The sequence below is a fragment of the Salvelinus fontinalis genome, chromosome 7, assembly GCF_029448725.1.
Source record: "Salvelinus fontinalis isolate EN_2023a chromosome 7, ASM2944872v1, whole genome shotgun sequence".
NCBI classification, from domain to species: Eukaryota; Metazoa; Chordata; class Actinopteri; order Salmoniformes; family Salmonidae; genus Salvelinus; species Salvelinus fontinalis.
Window position 1 is genome coordinate 20,754,385 of NC_074671.1, and position 20,380 is coordinate 20,774,764.

At 42.3% G+C, this 20,380-nt stretch overlaps 1 protein-coding gene across 1 annotated transcript in view; it reads right to left on the reverse strand.

Annotated features, from left to right (window-relative positions):
• LOC129859191 (activin receptor type-2B-like) overlaps nt 1–20,380 on the reverse strand; it is a 64,986-nt gene that overhangs the window by 14,013 nt on the left and 30,593 nt on the right. Inside the window, exons 2-4 of the mRNA XM_055928640.1 lie at nt 4,336–4,543; nt 1,976–2,082; nt 684–832 (exon numbers count right to left, since the gene is read on the reverse strand). Coding sequence (XP_055784615.1) covers nt 684–832; nt 1,976–2,082; nt 4,336–4,543 — 464 coding nt within the window. The remainder of the gene's footprint in view (nt 1–683; nt 833–1,975; nt 2,083–4,335; nt 4,544–20,380) is intronic.

Below are 20,380 nucleotides of genomic sequence, written 5' to 3' on the forward strand. Positions count from 1 at the left end.
ACAGGTAAACACTGGGTCATTATATTCAACAAGGTTATGAGGATTGATTGCCACTCACAACATACTTACAACTTATATAATAACTGGATCTTTTATATCAATGTAAAATATTAATTATAATACTCCCGTTTCAAAACAGTTAAAAAGAAAAACAGATAAGCCTTTATGCACAATGGCTTGTGTAAAGTAGATGTACAGATACTGACAACTGACAGTAGTAAACTAACAATGGTCCTATAGGTGGGACCTATATCACGCCAGTGGCACCCGACTACCTCTAGATGGAGCCAGTCGTTAACAGAGGTCCTGTGTGGCCTACTTGGCAGCTTTAGGGCTACTAACAAGATGGCCTCCGAAAAACAAGGGATGAAAGCGGCAAGAGCCAGAGAATACAGGAGTGGGAAACCACAAACTGGAAAGAGGTAGCACCACAGAAGATAAGCAAACAGCTCTACAAAGAGAGTCAACAATACTGACAGACAGGAGGACCACAGTAAGTAGTAACTTTACTTTGATTTTAATCCTCAATTATTTGTTTTGTGTGTGTATTGTTCCACTCAGCTGAGGGAAGTCTACACGCACTTTAAACATGTCAAATAAATTCAGTCATTTAAAGATGAAAACAGAAGAGTGATGGGAAGCAAATGTGAAAGATACGTAGCTAGGGAAGGGAATTGGCCGACCTCATTGATGTCCACATGGCCATAGGGCGGCTTGCGGTGGCGGTACATCCAGAAGGCCAGCAGCAGGGCCATGGAGAGCATGGTGATGGGCAGCAGTGAGTAGACCAGCACATTGAGTAGTGTGGGCATGGGGGGAGGCGACTTGATCACTGGCGGTAGAGAGAGGGACAGAACACAGTGTTACCCAGCGGCCATCGAGGAGCAAGGGGGGGGGGGGGAGAAAAAGAGAGAGAAAAGATGGGAGGGAGGGAGGGGTGGGAGCAGAGAACGGGAGAGTGGGGAAAAACAATGAGGGAGGGTAGAAAGAGGAGAGGAGGATAGGGAGAGAGGTAGATTGAGGGAGGGTAGAAAGAGGAGAGGGGAAACTGGCAGAGATATAGGAATAGTTAGGCACACACTATAGTTTTTTCCACCCTTCTAAGCCAAGCTTTGGCTTTAACACACACAAATACGTTTGCTGCCTGTCTGGGTGTCTGTGTGCTCAAGAAAATCTGGAGAGGAAAGGGAGCTGTAAAATATAAGAGGTGCTATTCTCCTGGGCAGAATTGCCCCTAACTTTTGGAGCTTCAGTCTGCAAACAGGCGGTGTAATTCAATACTCGTGTGGCCTCTTGCACATTTCTGTCCATAGTGTTTAAGATCCTACAATACCCCACTGTGAGGACCTTTCGGGGAACAAAGTCAATACTTAACCCTGGGTGAGGCCCGTGGAGCTTCCAACTCGGTTTAAAGCTGGTATAGGTCTTACACGGATGTCAAATATAATATCAACTTACTGGGTTTCACATCACAACAGGCAGGGTTAGAATACCAAGTTAACATACCAAGATGTCACAGCAAAGCAGGTGATATTGGCTCGAGAAACAAATGGAGCGAGCAGTGATTGGGAAAATCAAATATTCCAAAATGACGACAAGCTAATTCAGATATGGGTCAATTTAACATCTACATTTGACTACCCCTTGACATCTGACCCTAAACAGAGAAGTACAGGAGTGATCAGGGGTGCGTTCCAGAAACACAAATTCTACTCAGGTCTGAAAAGACTATCAGATCTTAACAATGCCTTGAGGTGTTTTAACGTCTCAGGAACCCATCATATATGGATCTTCTGATCTGCACAGGCCGGAGCAGAATTTGTGTAGAACATTGCAATCGAGGTGTAGCCTACCCATAGAAATGCAATTAGTAGCACAGACTTTTCCTTTCGTGCTCTGTGACGGTTGGACCTGCGGCCCCATCTACTTTCTATGGGTGTAAAACAAAGAGATAGAGTCCTACAGGTTCACTTACTTGGTCCGTTGACATCAGGCAGGTGAGTGAACCTCTCGTTGCAGAAGTTCCCCTCGCAGCAACAGAAGAACACCTGAGGATTCTCCTCTGTCGCCACACACTCTTGCCTGAGAGAAAGAACGGGAGATGACATTTAATTGACCGTCAAAGGGGAAATTTTTTGGTCTAGGGTAGCGAAGGGAGCGCCTCCGCTTTCTATTGACTTCAGTAGTTCAGAGGGAATGTGGTTATACCCTATGACGGGTCGTGTTCAGAACGCCATGAAAAGCAGTGAAACAGGAAGGTTCTACCTGAAACTGTCCAATAAGAAACTGTTCTTAGATTTTCCATTGCCAGATGTTTTGAAAAGCTTGGCTACAGTGTTCCTTACTGAACATGACACCAGAGACAGAACTAGAGCCTATATGACCTGCTCAGACACCTAACTAACCCTTAGCTAACCACCCCCCTCCGTTCCCTTCCCTCGCCATGCAACGCTCACACTATTGGCCTTGGTCTCTGATGCGGGGCCCACAGCGAAACGACTTATTGACCTCTGTGGAGGACAGGACTGGAAGGAGGGAGAGGACTGGCGGTGTCGCCATGATTCTGCTGGCGCCAGGCACATCGGCAGCGTCGGGCCATGTCAGCAATGTGGCGGCCTGGCGGGACATTGGGCAGTGTCCTCTCTCCTCAGAGAGCCAGAGCCAATGGCGAGGCCAGCCAGTCGCCCCTGACAACACTGAAAGGAGGCCGGGATTAAGGGCTGCTTAGCCTTGTGAGAGTCTCCTCAAGCTGTCCCGCTATGAACTCAAACTCCCACAAGAAACATGCTTGTAATCGTGATGGAATTTTAAGATTGACATTTGAAGACATCATTGTATGTCTAGAGAAGCAGGATCACACTGAGATAACTGTGGCCTCCAGGATCAACTTAAATGCTTTACCATTTCAATGTGTTTATATCAATGCATTCGAGGAACCTGGATCTTTGATCCCGCAGGGTATTATGTACACAATTAATTCAGAGCAGGTCGGACCACCTCACTGGTGCCGGCAAAGTAACATCCCTTTGCCTAAATCTAATCTACAACAGTCGTGAGCGTTTAAAAAAAGTTTTCAGACTTAAGCCCATCACTCAACACACTTCAGTGTTTGGTATTTCAAACATGCACCGGAAACCCTACTCGTCTGCTATTTTAACAAGTGGTGACCTCTAGTTTTAAGCAACCTTGGATTGCTGCCGTTGCGTTTCAAGATCAGTCATTGTTGCTGGCCCACTTTCACATGATGAGGGATCGGGGATTCGTTTCATAGATAGCCTTTATTATAGTGGGACGCTAACACAGCTTTAGAATTGAGCTTTTAGAAAAAGGTCTGGTTAAATACCTCAAAACAAAAGCTCTTAATGCATTGGTACCTTGGCTGTTCTCATTCAACACTACAAAACGGTTTTCATTTATTATACAAATATCCTGCCGAAACATTGTAGAGTTGATCATTCAAACCGTGTACACATCCACACAACATTTGTCTCGCTCTGTAAACAATGCAGTGGATTGGTCCTAGTCAAAACTTAAGGCACTTTGCTCCTCTCTAATGTGTATCTGGGGAGAAGTGACTGTATTCAAGCTTCTTATCCGGATCCATTTATTCAATGATTTCTCTTGGTCTCGGGAGCAAGGCCGGAAATAGATTGCAATGGCAGCAGGCAAGTGGTAGAAAAATCTAACGCACCACTCCGCCTGACTTCTCCCGAGACGTTATCAAGCACCTACGGGACCCGCCAGGCGCGGGATAATTGAATATTCCAGTTTGACGGAGAGACATTTAATATAGAGTCCAATAAAGCTTCCGATAAATGAAATGAAAACAAAAAAATGACGGTAATGCGAGCAAACGTCAGAGACAACCTTGTGTGAGTTTGCACACACATGCCAGCTGTGAAGTCAATGCAGGAATGTGTGAGTGACAATTCCAACTGTGTTTTAATGTTTTATATATGGTGATATCTGATGTTTAGATTAACAGTCATTATCATACTCTAACATTTGTTGAGACTTTGATCACACTGGGAAAATGAAAACATTTGATACCAACCATAGAGGACACAGATTCTACCTCAGCTCCACACCAGGGCCTGTTTTGATTAAGCGTCTCAGAGTAGGACTACTGATATAGGATCAGTTGCCACCTTTAGAACTTAATGAATACTGTTATATGGGCAGGGGGGACCTGATGCTAGATCAGCACTCCCATCCCGAGAAACTCTTTGTGAATACAAGGACCCCTAATATTTTAGGCAGAGGAAAGCAGTGTTTATCGAATGTACAATACAGATTTATTAAATAGTTGATAGGCACAATGGTAGGAGATTCTACCTGTCATAGCAGTTGAAGTCATCCAGCCAGCAGCCCTTCTTCACCAGCTCTATGGTACCCGAGTTGTTTCGCCATGAGGCGTAGCAGTGCGACCGCTTGTCCTTCTCACCCTCGCAGCGCTCTACCCCACTCTGGTTGGTCTTCTCGATCTCATAGTTGATGTTATAGAACAAGCACTCCTGTGTGTCCACCTCTCCATGGCTTGGTCCTGTCACAGAGACAGAAAGACCAGGTGCTGATGGTTAAACACACCCTGTAACTAACTGATGGTTAAACACACCCTGTAACTAACTGATGGTTAAACACACCCTGTAACTAACTGATGGTTAAACACACCCTGTAACTAACTGATGGTTAAACACACCCTGTAACTAACTGATGGTTAAACACACCCTGTAACTAACTGATGGTTAAACACACCCTGTAACTAACTGATGGTTAAACACACCCTGTAACTAACTGATGGTTAAACACACCCTGTAACTAACTGATGGTTAAACACACCCTGTAACTAACTGATGGTTAAACACACCCTGTAACTAATGGTTAAATACACCCTGTAACTAATGGTTAAATACACCCTGTAATTAATGGTTAAATACACCCTGTAACTGATGGTTAAACACACCCTGTAACTGATGGTTAAACACACCCTGTTACTGATGGTTAAATACACCCTGTAACTGATGGTTAAATACACCCTGTTACTGATGGTTAAATACACCCTGTAACTGATGGTTAAATACACCCTGTTACTGATGGTTAAATACACCCTGTTACTGATGGTTAAATACACCCTGTTACTGATGGTTAAATACACCCTGTTACTGATGGTTAAATACACCCTGTTGCTGATGGTTAAATACACCCTGTTGCTGATGGTTAAATACACCCTGTTGCTGATGGTTAAATACACCCTGTTACTGATGGTTAAATACATGGTTAAATACACCCTGTTACTGATGGTTAAATACACCCTGTAACTGATGGTTAAATACACCCTGTTACTGATGGTTAAATACACCCTGTTACTGATGGTTAAATACACCCTGTTACTGATGGTTAAATACACCCTGTTACTGATGGTTAAATACACCCTGTTGCTGATGGTTAAATACACCCTGTTACTGATGGTTAAATACACCCTGTAACTGATGGTTAAATACACCCTGTAACTGATGGTTAAATACACCCTGTAACTGATGGTTAAATACACCCTGTAACTGATGGTTAAATACATGGTTAAATACACCCTGTTACTGATGGTTAAATACATGGTTAAATACACCCTGTTACTGATGGTTAAATACACCCTGTAACTGATGGTTAAATACACCCTGTTACTGATGGTTAAATACACCCTGTTACTGATGGTTAAATACACCCTGTTACTGATGGTTAAATACACCCTGTTACTGATGGTTAAATACACCCTGTTGCTGATGGTTAAATACACCCTGTTGCTGATGGTTAAATACACCCTGTTGCTGATGGTTAAATACACCCTGTAACTGATGGTTAAATACACCCTGTAACTGATGGTTAAATACACCCTGTAACTGATGGTTAAATACACCCTGTAACTGATGGTTAAATACACCCTGTTACTGATGGTTAAATACACCCTGTTACTGATGGTTAAATACACCCTGTTACTGATGGTTAAATACACCCTGTTACTGATGGTTAAATACATGGTTAAATACACCCTGTTACTGATGGTTAAATACATGGTTAAATACACCCTGTAACTTATGGTTAAATACACCCTGTTACTGATGGTTAAATACATGGTTAAATACACCCTGTAACTTATGGTTAAATACACCCTGTTACTGATGGTTAAATACACCCTGTTGCTGATGGTTAAATACACCCTGTTGCTGATGGTTAAATACACCCTGTTGCTGATGGTTAAATACACCCTGTTACTGATGGTTAAATACACCCTGTTACTGATGGTTAAATACACCCTGTTACTGATGGTTAAATACACCCTGTTACTGATGGTTAAATACACCCTGTTACTGATGGTTAAATACATGGTTAAATACACCCTGTTACTGATGGTTAAATACACCCTGTTACTGATGGTTAAATACACCCTGTAACTGATGGTTAAATACACCCTGTAACTGATGGTTAAATACACCCTGTAACTGATGGTTAAATACATGGTTAAATACACCCTGTTGCTGATGGTTAAATACACCCTGTTACTGATGGTTAAATACACCCTGTTACTGATGGTTAAATACACCCTGTAACTGATGGTTAAATACACCCTGTAACTGATGGTTAAATACACCCTGTTACTGATGGTTAAATACATGGTTAAATACACCCTGTTACTGATGGTTAAATACACCCTGTTACTGATGGTTAAATACACCCTGTTACTGATGGTTAAATACACCCTGTTACTGATGGTTAAATACACCCTGTTGCTGATGGTTAAATACACCCTGTTACTGATGGTTAAATACACCCTGTAACTGATGGTTAAATACACCCTGTTACTGATGGTTAAATACATGGTTAAATACACCCTGTTACTGATGGTTAAATACACCCTGTAACAAACCCTGTGCAGTGTTTGGTACAACCTTTTCCGAAGTTCCACATCCAGACATAAACAATCAAAAATATGCTCTCCCTTTAAATACAACCAAATATGCAAGTCAGGATTCAGATATTATACAAAGATCTGGACCCATCAAAAATCACAGATGACCTGTAAAACCACTCAACCACTGTGTGTCAATGGGTTTTTGTTAAAAGAAAAGTTTGCTACTGAAGCACTCCAACCCAGGCAAGGGATTCTCCGGTATCACGTAGTGTGGTACAGTAGCGGTGATTTCTGTGGCGGTGGTGGGCGTGTTTGATGAGGACATGGCTCCCGGCACGGCACCACAAATAGAAGCACCGGAGCCACCACCGCCCTGCGGCGCACAGAAACTTGTCTCGATTTCCTCTTTTGTTAAAACAGCACTCGAGACGTTACTCACGCCTTATTTTCATAACGGGGCAGAGGGTTGATATTTTCTAATCATGAAAGCGGAGTACGTGCCGAAAGAGGTAACGAGAGAAGTAGAGTAGTTTAGGGGAGAGAGGAAAAGAGAGTGAGAGTACACAGTAGGCTGCAACAGACTGAAGGCAAGTGCAGCGTTTGCCAGCACACAAAGCAGGATCAACGCGCCTCAGAGAAGTGGGAGGGTTTCATCATCATCATCTAAAGCCACGACTGATCATCAAAGAGCGTGGCCGGGGGAAGTGAAGGGACAGACCTTTGACCTCTGATATTCTCTGCTACCCAGAAAGTGAGGTCATTCAGATACCCTCGTCGGTAAGGAAACACAGATCTGCATTTCTCTTTGACAAAGAAACACCAGGAGAAAAGGGTCCATAATCAGGGGATATCTTTACATGACGTTTTTGATATTGTACAGGATGATTTTATGCATAGGAGTTTTTACCACATGCTCAATCATTTGACAAATATGAAATCCCTAGTTTTCTTTCATGCACTAATCATTTTTGGATTCCCTCCGGATATATTGAATCATTAGTATGCGGACATCTTATTTTCTCTATATAATGACAAATACTGACACTAAGCCTACAAGGTATAGTTTCTCAGCACATACAATGCATATGCACTTGACGGAGGTCCATATCAGGATCTTGATATGCATGTTAGAATATTCTACAAATATGTAAGCGGGTGAAGGCGCATCAGGTGCGTATCTCACCCAAGATATATCCCTGCATGTAGAAACTGTCCCATTATAGAGCATATCCTAGCGCCGTATATAAAATGAAGGACATGAGTATCTGGAACATCCTTATATCCTTACTCCTTAGAATTGAAGATACTCCCTGATATTGGCCATTTACACCCAGTGAAAACTGAGCCGTTTTTCACTGATAGAAGAAACTTGCTGAAAGAAGAACACATTAAAAACCTGTTGCAAACCAAATGAGCTTGAGTGGTAAAAGCTACCCTTTTCAGCACCCAAAAGCCATTATACCAACCTTTTGAGACCATTGTTGACAAATCTTCACTCAGCTGAAATGTTTAACAGTCAGTGGCATTGGCAGCCCATAGCAACAATTAGGGATGTGCATGAGTAATCGAGGACTCAAACAGACATCAAAGCTTGATCTTTGACCAGCAATCATATTTTTTGCACCAAATACTGTAAAACTATTTGGTGGATTGTGCTTTGAGGCTGCCTGAACGGGCAAGTGAAATTGTCTTGAAAGCAACATTCCATTTGCTTGGACTCTAGTTTTCCGTTTGTACATGTGCATTTGAGGGGCACAACAAAAAAGAAACCAAGCATCACAGTTCTTCTCCCTAAATTCCCCGTCTCGCATTCATGTCACTGTGTTCCGACCGTTTCCTCCGCACACACACGCATGTGCTGATTGCACACACAAGCTACCGTTAGGCCTACAAAAATAAATGCCTATAAAAATGTATCTGATGGGATACACAAGCTACATTCCTTGCCAAATGACGACAGTTATCACAAATTCAAAATGGACTGGTTGACTGAAGTAAGGAAATATGTTTTACAACAATGAGCTGCAGTTTTGGATTGATTGCGTCCGTTCTATTTTCCGCTGAAGCTACTTTGCGAACGGCTAGTGTCTTTTAGAATTGGTTAGCCTAGGCTATAACCCCCCCTAAACATAGACATGCAAAAACATTAGTTTGATAAAGACAAAGAGCGTATTTTCATCAGAATCATTAAGCCTAGGCCTACTCACCAAACAGATGTCATGGTCGTAATTAATCCCCATGCAGTATTCAATGTGGAATTGTTCATCAATTTAGAAAATTCCCAGAATCAAATATCCGTATAATCGAAAAGACAGAGACTATGGTTTGTGACCCAGATTTATTTTTCTTTCAACTCGCCAAATTGAGCCCCAACTCAAAAGGTCACTGAGAATAACAGTTCCAGGCAGGAGATGCTCATCACTTCTCACTGGTAACTTCTTTCATTTGGAAAACTATTCTGTTCCATTTTATTCTGTTATATTACTTATTTTAAACTATAAAATAGGTGTATCTTGACTGTGATAAGGGCTCAGAAGATGAGAGCGTCTTGTCTGCTAAATGAATAAAACAAGGCTATGCTATTGCACAGCCATAGGCTTCAACAAGCAAATGCCACTGCTGAGGTTACTGCCAAATATATTTATAACTAACCCATGATAGTTCATCTGTGTCGTTTACAGTGGGAGAAAATGAAGCATAGTGGACAGAACAAGCAAGATGGGTAAAGCCAAGCATGAGCTCACAAGATCCTATTGGTGTGTTGTAGCATATATTTGCATATTTCCATTTGGGAACGCCTACTCTGAAGTGCGCGTGTGCAAAAACTCAATTTGTCCTTGCACTCAATCTAAACAGAATTTTTTTAAACTCTGGCAAAGCGTCTGTGTTCGTAACAGATTTTAGTTTTGGGAAACAGAAAAATGTATTGAGATAAGATCTCAATGAGAAAATTAGCAGAATGTCGGCGCAGTGTCAACTAGGTCCATCCTCTCCCACTACCCGCAACTAGACTTATTTGGTGGTGAGAAAACATTCTAAAAGGATGCTTCAGCTTTGTTGCCCTTGTGATGTGTCTAGGTTACCCTTTCTGTCTGTGTTGCTACCTTTTTGAAGATTATATTCTATCATGGTTATACAACCAGTTGGATTTTACGGTTTCAATAAATGTATCTTAAACGGCACTTGCTTTTTTATTGACTGAATATATATGGCAATTTTACAATTAGGAATTGTTATCTGTACTAGTTATGATAAATTTGGCACTGTCGCGACCTGTTGGCATATATACTGAACAAAATATACAGGCAACATGTAAAGTGGTCCCATGTTTCATGAGCTGAAATAAAAGATCACTGAAATGTTCCATATGCACAAAAAGTTAATTTCTCTCATATTTTGTGCACAAATTGTTACATCCCTATTTCTCCTTTGCCAAGATAATCCATCCACCTGACACGTGTGGCATATCAAGAAGCTGATTAAACATCATGATCATTACACAGGTGCACCTTGTGCTGGGGGGACAATAAAAGGACACTAAAATGTGCAGTTGTGTCACACAGCACCACAGATGTCTCAGGTTGAGGGAGAGTGCAATTGCAGGAATGTCCACAAGAGCCATTGCCAGAGAATTGAATGTTCATTTCTCTACCATAAGCCACCTCCAACATCGTTTTAGAGAATTTGGCATTACGTCGAACCGGACTAAAAACTGCAGACCATGTGTAACCACACCAGCCCAGGACCGCCACATCTGAATTCTCCACCTGCGGGATCGTCTGAGACCAGCCACCCGGACAGCTGCTGAAACTGCGTATTTTGGTCTGTAATAAAGTCAAGCCCACCTCCCCAGTAGGTGGGCTTGGCTCCCAAATGGGTGGGCCTATGCCCTCCCAGGCCCACCCACAGCTGTGCCCCTGCCCAGTCATGTGAAATCCATAGATTAGTGACACATTTATTTCAATTTGACTGATTTCCTTATATGAACTGTAACTCCGTAAAATCTTGAAATTATTGCGTTTATATATTTTTTCCATTATAGATAAATGTGCACATATTTGTTTCACGTGTGGGACTTGTGCTCTAAAAATATATGTATTTTTAATTTGAGTACTCAACCAAAATGTTAGTATTCAAACAGCCACAACAATTCGAATGCTGATCCCAGCAACAATCCCCGCAGGCATAGAGGCCTCATCTCCGCATTTCCTGGAATATTACAATTGGCCGCTTGACAAGGGTGGCGTATCCTTGCCTTGGCAGAGGAGTGAAAGGTCATCAAGGAGACTACCCCGGTGGTGTGTGTGAATGGAGAGAAAAGAGAAAGAAAACAGTGCTCCTTCCAAAAGAAAACAGGCCAAAAGAACAGCAGGAAAGAGAGCTCCTCTTCCCCTTCCCGCTGGAGCGAGGGAGTGAGAGAGGGTGAACGAGAGAGAGGAGCAGTGTTTACTATACAACACAAATTTGGCAGCGCCAACCACGGCAGATGTTCTTGCCAATCTGTGCATTACTGTCGCTAGGCGACGGGAAATGTGGGAGCATACGACGTCGCCCCACTCCCCCAGACAAAGCCCTATTCAACCCCTCATTCACACACACACACACACACACAGAGAGAGAGAGAGAAACACACATACGGTGTACATAAACACTAACGGCAGAAACACACAAACCCCGGGATCAGTGTGAGACTGGAAATGGAGCTCGATGCCAATGTCCTGTTCGTGTTGCTGCACGACGGGTTGAATACTTAAAACCCCGCTGCCTCAGCAATGGACCCTCATCAACATTCAGGAGCTGAATTTACAGGGTTCCATGGGGATATTAAGGCTAATGGCAATAGCAGATGTCAGGAGCAACAAAAGGAAGTATGCACTCAAAATGCCGCTCCAGACACTGGGCCTTTGAGGTGCACGTTACAACCACTGATCTCCCCCTTTACATTATGTGGGCAATATAATTTTACTGTTACCAGTTTTTCTGGCCCGCGTACAGTGGGGCTGGCAACAGAGCTTTGAGCAGGCTAATTCACGACAGTATGACATAACCAAAAGCTAAAAAAAAAACTATAATATTTAAAGTTAGTGCTGATAATCATTGGTGGTCTTAAAAAAAAGACACTGTAAAATTAGGACGCCGTAAAAGCAAAGTAAACTAAGCCCAGGCCTCACTAGAGAGAGATGCTAGAGAGAGGCCTGCTGCTTCCTAGTCAAAAGAAAAAGAACAGTGGATCATTAGAGCCAGCCAAACAGCTTCACCCTACTTCGGGAACAAAAGAGAAAACCATCTGTTCTAGCACATCTTCAAACAGAACATCTTGTTCAGTACTGACTGCCTGAAATGGAGCGACTTAGCAAAAACAATCATTTCCCCAGAAAGACTGTGCAATATGTCAGTACAATGTTCAATCTTAGCTATACAGCAGCATTTTGAAGGGGGTTTGTGGCACCAATCTGAAATGGCCGAACCAAACACTGCTTTTTATCCACAGCAGTTGGCGAACTCTGGTGCGAAATAGCCACTGGTTATAGAGCAAAAACGCAATCAGAAACCAATTCACACTCAACTGAGGCAAATTCCCTTCGAATTCCACACAGTCATGAAGCCAAAGGAGAAGCTCTATATCCAGTTTCCCAGAAGCACAGGGGGCAATTGCAAAATTCTCTCAGTTAAAGTCACTTATTTTCCAGTTCTCTTGTCCACATAACACACTATCAATCATCAAGGCTTGTTGAAACTTAACTACAATAACAAACGGTTGACTCACTTATAGGTAGATGAGGAATGCCAAAAAATAGATTCATCAGCTTAAATTCACCAAAGTGAATAGTGCCAAATTCAAAGATCACAGTAAAACGATTGCATTCGACTCAGAGGCACAACAATATAGACCTAAACATTTGCAACCCGTGCTTACTCGCCATCCAAAGAACTGTTAGAGGGTGAGAAGAACAGCTCAGTCTAGATATCACCACGTGAAATGAATCAAACGTGTTTATCGGAACCAAAAGGCCCGAACTAAGCTGTTCACATAGGGCTGGGAATTGCCAGGGACCTCACGATACTTAGGTGCTGATACGATATGTATTGCTATTCGATACTGTGATTTTGTTGCGATTCGATGTTCCAAACGTATTGCTCACCATATGTCTGCTGCAGAAGGACAAGAGGAGAGCCACGAGAAAATTATCATTCATGGAAATAAAGTGCTGAAAACAAAATCGGCTACCTATTTAAAAAGATGGAGAACAAGCTATGACGGAAAAATACTAGAGTTTTGGTGCAGGTACAGCCAACTAACGCAAAAATAATATTGCGATAGAACGATACGATATAGAGCGCCAAAAATAATAATCCCGATATGTAACTTATACATTTCTCTCCCATCACTAGTTTCTCGGCTACAGGCCTATTCTTAGGAACCCTGTACCATCACAGCAATTCAAAGGGGAAGAAAAAGCAGTGGGTCTCCAATGCAGAGTTACATAAAGACGACTGGGCGGTTTGTGGGGAGGAGGAAAAAAGAACAGGAAAAGTCAAACTAATTTCATATGGCTCATAAAGGGCGTCATTCTGCACCACTGTGCACACACACGGGGTCAGAACAGAACGAGGCACAACTGCGAGCAGTGCTCCCGCATTCCTTGCAAGTACCTCAGTGTGTAATTAGAAGCAGAATTTGGCAAACCACAAGGAGACAGCGGCAAACGCTTTATCACAAAAAACATATTGAGGTCTTCTCAACTAGGCTCCGAGGCTTGTTTGCTGTATAAACAACAGAGGAATTATATTACGGCGCGTGTTCATTTTGTTGGGGACATCTGTAGCCCCGGAATGAGCTATGACTTGGACGTGGAATTTGTTGGGGGGGGGGGGGGGGGGGGGGGGGCGGCGTTACGATGGCTGGGTACTCGAAGCGTTCACCCTAACAGGATAGACTACATGAGTATCACAACACTTGAGACAGGGAGCTTAGGCCTATATTTCCCGAACCAACCGGATAACTTTGATAACAGACCTACAAAAAAAGGTCATGCTGTATGAAAAATATACGTACAACAAAGCCTATATAAGACTCTGACGCATGCTTCCAGGGAAATAGGTCTCAATATCTGTAGCAAAACTGTCATAAACACACCACTAGTTGCTACCAACTTCATTCTTACTTAAAATGTCAGTCTTGTTCAACAAGCAAATGTGAGTCATATGTACAAACATCTACAGTTGGACAATAAGCCTTGGGGAACTCAACCATGCTTTGGATGAAAATCTTTTATCAAGCCAATAAATTCCTACAAAGATGGTCATTACCTGCCGTTGAGTTGTTGACTGTGCTAATTGTCTTGCCTCTGGCTAATAGGGAGCCTTGTATGCAGGCCTAATCTTTACTTTTGCGAGAGAGCGAGTGAGAGAGCAGCCCTTTGAATTGAGAGAGAGAGAGACAGAGATTATGTTGGATACACAATCTGTCATCACTTCTCTTTCTCTGGCTTGGGGTTTGGCATGGTGGATGGAACCACATGAAAAGCCTGCGGTTCACCCACTATGGTTGAGACTCTTGTCTGCCCGAGTTCATTTCTAGGCCTTGAGCCCAGGCGCGTGGCTAGAGCATTGTCCTCTCACCAGCAGAACGCAAACATTCTTGCAGCTTCACTGAAATAACATTACTCAACACTGTACAAGAGCCAAGGAAAATAAAATGTACACAATATTGCTGAGCTAGAATATGTACAAGGTCCTGGGTATTTTGTAAATAAATTATCTATATGCCCAAATATACCCTTATAGTGCACAAGATTCCTCTACACTCTCCAATGGGCTTTAAATGTACAAATGAGGCACCTTGATTGATCTTATATAATTTCGGCAGCATTGAAGAGCACAGAATTTGCTTCTGAGGCACATAAGATTCTAACTAAAGTAGCTACAGTGGGACTAGCATAGCTCTACACAGGAATGCCTGGGGCAGGTTTATCACTAATAAGAATGCACATACGTCACAATAAGAATGAGACATTAACAAACCAAGGCACGTCCATATATTCTCATACATTCCTCTCTTTTCCAACAGGTTTCTAAGAATTGAGCTGTGAAGACTTGACAAAATCCTGCCAAATCTTTGGGTGCCAAACATGACATTTATTCTCTAACACTATGCTCAAACAAGACGTTCGAAAAGCATTAAACATTTTTGGCAATTTAGCTAGCTAGCTTGCAGTTGCTAACTAATTTGTCCTGGGATATAAACATTGAGTTTTTATTTTACCTGAAATGCACAGTTTATCCAAACATAAAACCGAATCGTTTCTAGTCATCTCTCCTCCTTCCAGGCTTTTTCTTCTTTGGACTTCATATCGCAATTGGCAACTAACTTTCATAATAAGGTGTATTACCACAACCTACCTCAGTTCATCTTTCAGTCACCCACGTGGGTATAACCAATGAGGAGATGGCACGTGGGTATATGCTTCTAAAAGCCAATGAGGAGATGGGAGAGGCAGGACTTGCATCGCGTTCTGCGTCACAAATAGAAGCAACTTCTATTTTAGCGCCTGGCAACGCAGACGCTCGTTGGCACGCGCAAGCTGTGTGGGTGCAATGATTGAATAACATGTATGTGTACATTTATTTTTGCAACGCACTTGACGCGTCTGGTTTGGGCAACATGTAAGGCAGTGGTTCCCAAACTGTGGGGCGTGCAAGTGGTATCAATACATTTTTTTAGTAAGGAACTCAGTCTGGCTTCAACTTACTCTTGAAAGTTGTAATAGTAAAATGCACAAGGTGCAATTTTGAAATTGGGTAGTGTGCATTATCAATTTCCCTCTTGTCAGTCATTGAATACCGTAGAGCAACATTTCCCAGGACTAAAAACTTGTAGACCCTATAAAACTAAAGCTCCTACTCAACCCTTACTGATAGCTTAGCTGAGGCCTAAATACCAAGGTCATGTTCACAAGGACACACTTAAGCAAAACATTTTGAAACTGAAAAAGAAAACCTGTGTTATTATGGAACAAGTTCAGTAATTTTCCATACTGAAACAACCAAATTGTAAAACAGGGAGAGTTTCTGCATCAATCATTGGCTTTATCAAACGCTGATCTGCATATATCATGGAGATTAAGATAAATTAGAAATGTGTTCAGACGAGAAAGTGCATTGCATTGATGTGGCTATCTGGATGAAAAATGTATACCAAACCAATACAACAAAGCTTTGAACCTTAAAATAGATAATTTTTTGACTTTCATCAGCTCTCTTCGGCACTATTGAAGGCGTGTCAGAACAGTAAAGACTAAAACCTAAGATGTATAGCCTAGTTCCTCTGATCTATAAGGGTACCAGTTGAACGACTAATCAATTAGGACATATATTAAAAAGGATAGTAACCAAAATTATGACATTTACCATGAAAGGAGTTTGAACAAGGAGAGATGGTAATCCACGCTTTGGTTTTGCTTACCTAACCATGGTCACCAACTGCTAACTTTAGCTTTGTTAAGCTAAAGACCAATAAAAGTCAATGTGCCCAAAATTAACATGTTTCTTAAGTAGGCCTATCTGAGAGGGATTGTGCAATGCAATGACTTGGACACCCTGAATTGTCTGAAATAGGCCTAGTATAATACTTAAGGCTTAGTATAACCCACAAGTTTAACTTCCAAAGGGCAGGCATTGAAATCTAAGGACTCATAAAACAGATCTTAACACATTGGACACTGTACTATAGGAACAATAAAATCAGCCTAGTTTAATCGCGTACTTTAAAAAAAACGTTGTTTTTTGGGGGGGGGGGGGGGGGGGGGGGTATTTTCTTAACTGCATTGTTGGTTAAGGGCTTGTAAGTAAGCATTTCACTTTAAGGTCTACATCCATATACAGCTCATTGAGTGCGGTCTTAGTGCCAGCATCGGTTTGTGGTGGTAAATAGACAGCTACGAAGAATACAGATAAACTCTTGGTAAATAGTGTGGTCTACAGCTTATCATGAGATACTCTAACTCAGGCGAGCAAAACCTCCTGCACCAGCTGTTTACAAATATACATAGACCCCCACCCCTTGTCTTACCAAAAGCCGCTGTTCTATCCTGCCGAAAAAAGCAGAAATCCCGCTAGCTGCATGTTATTCATGTCGTCGTTCAGCCACGACTCGGTAAAACATAAGTAACTACAGTTTGTAATGTCCCGTTGGTAGGATAGACTTGATCGTAGTTTGTTTATTTTATTATCCATTGATTGTACGTTGGCTAATATGACCGATGGTAGATTACCCACTCGCCATCAGATCCTTACAAGGCACCCAGGCCTTCGTCCCCGATATCTCTGTCTCTTCCTCCTAAAAATGACTGGGATGAGGGCCTTGTGTCATGTGTCTGGAGTAAATCCTTCGTGCCCGACCCGTTTAAGGAAAAAATTAAGTATTCTTCCAGTATGGGGTGAGTAAGCTCTTTTCGGTCATAAGAGACTGCGGCAGAAACATTATGTCCCAAATAAGATACAAAAAACAATTGGCTAGGGGATCGTAAAATGGCAGCCATCTCCTCCGGCGCCATTACTGGACTTAACACCCTAAGTCGATGTCCATACCTAAACGGAAATCAAATTAGCATAATAAAATACCCATCAATAGCAGTCTGTTTAAGCTAGAGATACCATTGTATTTGCATAAGCTGCGTCTCAAGCCACCACATCCGCCAATGGTGGCCTTCCGGATCTGCGGTGGAAGGTGGCTGAGCTACAGCAGTGTTTGTCAGACAATGAGAAATCCAGAAATTCGGTCTTCTCATGAAAACGACTGTGGCGTCTTAACAGTTTGGCCTACACACTAATGAGCCCGCTATGGAATGACGACTCACAAACACAATGGTGTTCTCCGTTTTGCTCGGTACTGCCATCTCTGTCTGTAGCGTCCAAACATTTTGGGCTACACACTAATAAGATCCCTCTATGGAAAGGTGAGACTCTCGCGACAACGTACACTACCGGTCAAAGGTTTTAGAAGACCTACTCATTCAAGGGTTTTTCTTTATTTTACTATTTTCTACATTGCAGAATAATAGTGAAGACATCACAAGTATGAAATAACAAGTATGGAAGCATGTAGTAACCAAAAAAAGTGTTAAACAAATCAAAATATATTCTATTTTTTTAGATTCTTCAAAATAGCCACCCTTTGCCTTGATGACAGCTTTGCACACTTGGCATTCTCTCATCCAGCTTCATGAGGTAGTCACCTGGAATGCATTTTAATTAACAAGTGTGCCTTGTTAAGTTAATTTGTGGAATTTATTTTTCTTAATGTGTTTGAGCCAATCAGTTCTCTTGTAACAAGGTAGGGATGGTATACAGAAGTTAGCCTTATTTGGTAAAGGTCCATATTATGGCAAGAACAGCTCAAATGAGCAAAGAGAAATGGCAGTCCATCATTACTTTAAGACATGAAGCTCAGTCAATTCGGAACATTTCAAGAACTTTGAAAGTTTCTTCAAGTGCAGTCACAAAAACCAAGCACTATGATGAAACTGACTCTCATGAGGACCGCCAAAGGAATGGAAGACCCAGAGTTACCTCTGCTGCAAATGACAAATTCATTAGAGTTACCAGCCTCAGAAATTGCAGCCCAAATAAATGCTTCACAGAGTTTAAGTAACAGGCAAATCAACTGTTCAGAGGAGACTGTGTGAAATCAGGCCTTCATGGCCAAATTGCTGCAGCTAAAAGGACACCAATAAAAAGAAAAGACTTGCTTGGGCCAAGAAACACGAGCAATGGACATTAGACCGGTCCAAATGTGAGATTTTTGTTCCCAACCGCCATGTTTGTGAGACGGTGAACGGATGATCGCTGTATGTGCGGTTCCCACCGTGAAGCATGGAGGAGGTGGTGTGATGGTGTTTGCTGGCAACACTGTCCGTGATTTATTTAGAATTCAAGACACACTTAACCAGCATGGTTACCACAGCATTCTGCAGCGATACGCCATCCCATCTGGTTTGCGCTTAGTGGGACTATCATTTGTTTTTCAACAGGACAATGACCCAATATTTGACCAAGGAGAGCTGCATCAGATGACCTGCCCTCCACGATCACCCGACCTCAACCCAATTGAGATGGTTTGGGATGAGTTGGACCGCAGAGTGAAGGAAAAGCAGCCAACAAGTGCTCAGCATGTGGAAACTCTTTCAAGACCGTTGGAAAAGCATTCCAGGTCAAGCAGGTTGAGAATGCCAAGAATGCGCAAAGCTGTCATCAAGGCAAAGGGTGGCTACTTTGAAGAATCAAAAATATATTTTGATTTGTTAAACACTTTTTTGGTTACTACATGATTTCATATGTTTTATTTCATAGTTTTGATGTCTTCACTATTATTCTACAATGTAGAAAATAGTACAAATAAAGAAAAACCATTGAATGAGTAGGTGTGTCCAAACTTTCACTGGTACATTACATATATATTTTATACCTAAAGGGGTCCATAAATTCCATATCAAATAGCTAAATTATCCTTGTTATGAGATTTTTTTTTTTAAATCCATATGTTAGTTTATATAGCTCCACAGAGCACAAAAAAAAAACAAGCAGCTCAGAACGAGAGATGGCTCCCATAAGGAAGAGGTATCTGTGCCGTGAAATGCCAACAGGCTACACATTGAAATGCCTGCAGGCTACGTATTGACAAGCCTGAGATGAGCATTTTTCCAAGCCATTTGCTTGCTGTCAGACCATTGAAGAGCTTGGCGAAGTGGGTCTGTCACGTAAGCTGCGCGCTACTGTCATGTAGGTAAGTGCTATGTCCTTACAACCAATGTGACGTAGACATTCAGAATGGTGAAAGCTTATAGCCAGGCTATTATATAAATAAAGCACATATTGTTTGTGCTTATATAAAGCACAAATCGTAAAATGTGCCCTTAATCAATCCTGTATATTCTTATTTCCATCCTAATGCTATTGTAAAGCAGGGGGTATGAGGTGCAATAACAAAGCAGTTTTGTCATGTAATCTGACATTGCCGCAGGGTCATATTTTCTAGGTCTACGAGGAGAAGCTCAGAGCTGTTTCAGGTGGCTTTTCACAAGGTGAGTTGCAGAAGGGCGGGGGGGGGTGTCTTCCTGCTCCAGTTAGCGGGTCTGCATGGTGTGATGGGGAGATCCTCCTCTCTCTGTCTTCCCTCCGGCCGTGTAAATAAAGCACTCCATAAACTCCCGGCCTGCCCTGGAATTCCACGCCCACTTAACTCAGCTGCCTCCCACGCCCACCACTCACTCCTTTGTGGTGTTCAGCCTTGCTTAACTGGTCCTGGCCAAGTCCCATCTCTCTCTCTCTCTCTCACACACACACACACACACACACACACACACACACACACACACACACACACACACACACACACACACACACACACACACACACACACACACACACACACACACACACACACACACACAGGGTCTATTTCTCAGCCCTGTCTGA